Source organism: Anoplophora glabripennis, unplaced genomic scaffold, assembly GCF_000390285.2.
Source record: "Anoplophora glabripennis isolate ALB-LARVAE unplaced genomic scaffold, Agla_2.0 scaffold2600, whole genome shotgun sequence".
Taxonomy (NCBI): domain Eukaryota; kingdom Metazoa; phylum Arthropoda; class Insecta; order Coleoptera; family Cerambycidae; genus Anoplophora; species Anoplophora glabripennis.
This window is the reverse complement of record NW_019418711.1, coordinates 1-5,564: the sequence shown is the minus strand read 5'-3', so window position 1 is coordinate 5,564 and position 5,564 is coordinate 1. Positions and strand designations below refer to the sequence as shown.

At 32.6% G+C, this 5,564-nt stretch overlaps 1 protein-coding gene across 1 annotated transcript; it reads right to left on the bottom strand.

Moving 5' to 3' along the window:
• Window positions 1–3,613: 3,613 nt before the first annotated feature.
• Window positions 3,614–5,066, bottom strand: LOC108916434 (THAP domain-containing protein 2-like). The gene is made up of 2 exons (XM_018722688.2): window positions 4,816–5,066; window positions 3,614–3,845 (listed from the first exon to the last, which is right to left on the bottom strand). Exons 1-2 carry the CDS (start codon window positions 4,881–4,883, stop codon window positions 3,614–3,616), a joined length of 300 nt encoding a protein of 99 aa, XP_018578204.2. The 5' UTR covers window positions 4,884–5,066.
• Between the last annotated feature and the right edge of the window lie 498 nt (window positions 5,067–5,564).

Below are 5,564 nucleotides of genomic sequence, written 5' to 3'. Positions count from 1 at the left end.
ACCCACTAAACACGAAACGTAAATGAAACGTTGCAAATGAGATGTTTTACTAAACATTTGAAACATTAACTAGAAACGTTTCTGTTTCATTACAGAAATGTAGCACTTGAAAACTTATTTAGTGAAACATAGCCGAAACGTTACAATTGAAGAAAGTTTGAAACATTACTCGAAACATTCCCTTTCGATCTCGGAAACATAACAGACGAACAACCCTTTGCTTTTTTTGCTTGTCTTATGGAACATTCGGCAATAGCTAAATTTTGCTCAAAATCCCCAATCCCTCTCAAGCGTTAGTTCATTTGCCTTTGTTATATAAACAGACATAAACAGAAAAAAAATTGTGGTAGTATATTTATAATTATAACACAAGTCTCAAAAATATGCTCGTGACTTGCGTAGACTGCGCGTAACAGTCCGAGTTTATTTGTTTCCCGTATGTCGTTTTCATTTCGTATTATGTTAGGTTTGCGGTTTGCCAGTTTGCCTGGCTTCGTTGTTCTCCATCTTTATTTTGACGCTATTTTATGTGATAATTTGTAGTGTGTGCAGTTGTGGTTATTGTAAGGTGCATATAAAATAATGAATATTGATGCAAAATGTTGAAAACGATATGTGTAAAGAGATTTCCAATTTTGCGTCACGTCTACCTAAACATAGTTATACCCACTATACCTATTATAGACAAGCGGACAAGGGACAAGAACTAAGAAAATTGGACATGGAACTATACGTTTCGATATAATTTGAAGAGCAACTACTTAGTCAGTGAGAATTATTTGAAATATGGATGAAACCAGTGAAATAGATGTCATTTATTTTATATTTTGTACAAATGTTTATATTTGTTTATGTGTATAGGCATGCTTAAATAAAAGAGTTTAGGTATACCTACAGATATTTGTTTTGTCAAGATATCATTTTGTATCCTTATTTCTGTTGTATAATTTATTATTATTAAAAGGATAGTTGTAATATTGGCCATGCGTAGAAGAAATTATAACTTTATATTATTTTTCAGTAATGTTATTTGTTTTTCATGTACCATTTCAAGATTCATAATCATAACTAACTTTTTCTAATTATCAGTTCGTCAATGTTACCATATTCACGATGGTCTCAACATTAGAAAATTTCCATTGCAAAAGCGTATTTGAACATTTTAAAATGCTGATATTGTTTTGTGACATTTTTATGTGTACGATGAATGGCAAAATTCGTAATCCATATTAGAAACTTTTTTCAGTGGCTTCTCAAAAAGAAAGAAATTCTTGATAAAAGTTGCCACATTCCCAAACTAGAAGAGCATATTTATTTTTTTTAATATACCTACAATGTAACTTTATTTTTTATACACGTATAAGAATATGAGTGAAAGAAAAAACTATAACTACCTACCTATTTTACATGCAATATATACTTACATTTATCTTCCTCCATAAATCTCTGGGCAACTGAGAAAACAAAGTAGGTACTGCCTGCTTCAGTAATTTTATCTTCTGATCTGTTTTATAAAACAACTTTTCCTCAAAATGTTTACTGCAAACCCTAGAATTCGTTGTTGGCTCCCAATCTCGTAACTGCATATTCTTTATCCATAATTTCTGTATCTTCAGGTCCTTAGGGAATCTAATCAATTTTTAATCCAATATAATATATAAATGCATTTTGCAATTCAACATTACAATAAATAAGATTTAATATACCTATACCATTCATACTAGTTTAGACTTATACTCGTGTTTACGATGATACAAATTATTTATTATTTGATTTTACAGAAAACATTGTTTTTTTAATCCATTTATTTTACGTCAGTAGTTGTTCTAGGAGAGAATGAAGCCACTTCAAGGTCACTCCAGGCTGCCACCGGGCTGCCGCCATCCGGAGCTGGCACCAGGTCTNTGATAGAAAATAGTATGTGCAACTCGTTCGGAAAAGTTGCCATAGCGCCACTTGGGCGCTTTCCGCACTCGCTTCGCTCGTGCGTCAACTGCGTCCTCGTGGCGCTATTGGCAACTTTTCCCCACTCGTTACACAATGTACTATTGCACTATAGTAGACATCTTGTCACAAAGTAGTAAAGATTGTATTAATTCTAAGAGAATAAACTTCATTCATAACTTTAATTTCTGGTCTTAAATAAATGAAGTGTTACACAAGGTCACCTGCCGGTTTACCTGAATGATTCTAGTTCATAAGTATTATTGTATCTTAAGACAAAAACTGAAATACTTGTATAAATTCTTGTATATAGGGTGTCCGTTTTTTGAACCACAACATAGAGAATCTCAGTTACAATGGGATTCAGTTATAACAACATCCCAAAAGATAGCTCAGAGGTAGTATCTATGGCGTGCGACTAGAGTTGATTTTATTTTATCTTCTTGTAAAGTATGCCACAGTCTTTGACCCAAGAATTTCTAACCTTTGCTTGTACACAACAAAATATCAAGAGGTATGTGAATCAGCATATTTAAATATATAGAGATAATCAAGCAGCTTTATAAACACATTTGTACCACACAATCACTTTCCGTGCGGTTCTAGATTTATTTAAGGCCCTTTCCTTGTTGGGGCGAGATAATCATATTAAGCTGTACCACAATAATCCCTAACAAAATCCATTGATAGTTTGATCAAAGAGTGATCAACGGAAGCATGATTGGGCAGATCTGGTTTGCGGTAGAACACTCACGGGACTTTTAATAGGCCATGGATACTTTCAGGTTTTTAATATGATTTTCTTCTTATACAGTGGCTTCATAAATGTTTATAAGCCATGTGACGCCAAGCTTAGGCAACCCAACATTGCACGATTGGTACTGATTAATGAAAATTTCCTAAATCTTGGCATCACCAATATTAATCACTCGTTTACAACAAATAATAGCAAACCGCCTACACTCGTGATAATGCAATCGCTGATTGGTTGAATAGTATCTCGTGAAAAATTGCACCAATCACAGCTCATGAAACAGAATGTTGCGTCTCAATGTGATCTTAATCTTATTGTTATAATAATTTTTAATTTTTACCGAAATTTAATTGCCGACATGAAGGAAATAAAATTACTGTTCCAAACAAAATTACTGGTCACGTGGCTTGTATCATTTATGAAGGCTCTGTATATACACTTTTCCATACTAGGCAAGAAATGTCCACTTGTTAATGTTCGGTAAACCATATTGGTTTTACAATTTGGACTTAAGTCACACCATTTTGATGTTATTACATTGTGGCTAATCCACGTAATTTCTCTCAAATGCAGTTATGTATTGACCATATTTTTTTTATAAATATATATTATTTAAGGACATATTCACGAAAAACAAACAACTAAAGAAAACTTTTTTGTAAAAAAAAAACAAAATAATAATTTTTGTATTTGTTAGTTATTAGCTATTGTGTATGGTGTATTTATTTAATCTGATTCCTTTTTAACAAAGCTGATAGCAATAATTGAATTACATACATGTAAAAAATGCACTTTTACTGTAAAAAGCATTTTGTTAATTTTTAATATAGTATGTGATGTCATGATTTTTTAATTATCTGAAATCCTAAAGTTTAATGAATAAAATTCGAACCACCCTGTTGCGAGTATACTTACTCAATAATTATCTACAATATAACTACTCACCATCTTCTGAGGTAAATTAATGGGTATCTGTGGTGCCAGAGTGGGTATAGCTTTATGCAATAATTTTATCCTTGAATCAGTTGTATAAAAATATTTTCTGTTGAAATGTTTGCTACAAATTCTAGCACTTAATGGCGGAACCCAATCTTTAAGATTCAAGCTCTGCAACCACTTTTCTCTTTTTGTTATGTCTGTAGGAAATCTGAAATAGCAATTTTGTATATTTCGCAGTGTGGAAATGGATATAGGTAAATGACTTTATTGTTAAAGTAAATGAACTATTGCCATCTTAAAAAACATATTAATTAATTAACAACGACATGACAGGTACAAATCACTAAATACAATAGAAGTTTTTTTTTGCCTATTTATTTGATTATCCTCAAAAGTTCTTCCAGGTGCGTTATTGCAGTAGTTTTAATATGAAATTAAAAAAACAGTAATTATCCACAAAAACTAGGTAGGTATGTTCAGCATTTTATTTTTCCTCAATATCCATTTTAATTGTTTAGATTTGTTATTAATTTATTTTGAAATAGTCTGTAATATTTTTTATTTAGGTACATTATTTTCATCGTAACAATATGAAAATATTTCTAATGAACTAATCTCAACAGTCTCACTACATGCTTATGGTGACAAAAGCCATAAACATTTGGACAAAGAATATTTTTCAAAATCGAATTTTATAAAAAATATATAGTACTGGCCACTTCTGGATATCAATACACAGAACAGTACATATAAAAATAGAAAGCTATTATCGCATACTTCTTAGTTGGAGACAAAACATCCATATCATTAGGCTTTTTTTCGCAATGAATATTGGTGAATATCTGACCTGTAGTTACTATATTTCTATCTCTTTTGATCTTAGTTGTCATATGGTAGTTTAAATCTTTTCATTCGCTCATATTACACATACTACAACATACAACTTCACTCGCGAAAAAAAGCCTCTTTAATTACTACTGGCACTGAAAAGGTACAAGTAGAGTCCGTTCTTCCAGATACTTGGCAATAATGCAATGTATAACTATCTTTCTCATTAAGGACCTATGTTTTATCCATTTCTTTCTTTCTTGATAGAGAGCTTATTCTGAAGGTTTATAAATACAAAAATGAACAAAAATAGGGAATGGTTTCAAAACTTAATTTAATAAGAAAAGTACCTGTGAAACGACACTCCTTCATTATTTCTAGAGTTGCTTCGACATCCATCAATTACGCACCTTCCCATACTATTTACCAGAATCACCACTTACAAATTTCACTAAAAGTTGTTCTTACAGATTCTCAAATTATAGTGTTTAGTGTTCGCGCGCCGATATTTTTGGCGATGTTGGTGGCTTAAATGATCCTGATTTAATGTTTACCATAGTTAACAGTTGTTTAAAGTTTAAAAATGACGATGTCAAATCAGTTTTATAGGTTAGAATGGTTTATCGTTTATCACACATGGAATGGTCAATACATAGACTAGATTGACAATACACTATGAATGTAGAGAAAGAGAGAGAGCGAGAGAGAGAGAGAGATTGGGGGCCAAGTTGTAAAATGAGATAAAATTAGTCGCACGTTACATAGAGACTACACAGCATGTTACGTGACTTGGGGAATTTGCAAGCTAAGCATGCGTAACACTACTATGGGCGTAGTTAGGGAGGAGCAGGGTGTGCACGGCCCATTCCAGAGAGCCCGGTGCCCACCCCAGAAAAAAGATCTAATATCAGCTTTGTCATATCGGTATCGATGACTACGTAACTTTTTTTTTGGAAGCCTCCATAATAGAGCTTGCAGCCCTGAGCCCACCCCAAACAAAAATTGTAGCTACGCCCATGAGTAACGCCGACTTAATTAGCTGTCAACCCTGAACAGGCCCATTCTATGATCAAAACTAAGTAAAAAAGTTCATATGAAC

Bases quoted from the DNA above. Each gene is read 5' to 3' on its own strand.
- LOC108916434 (XM_018722688.2), bottom strand. From the start codon at position 4,883: ATGGGAAGGTGCGTAATTGATGGATGTCGAAGCAACTCTAGAAATAAT. The intron at 3,846-4,815 runs GTACTTTTCTTA...TTGCTATTTCAG, and splicing joins GAAGGAGTGTCGTTTCACAG to ATTTCCTACAGACATAACAA.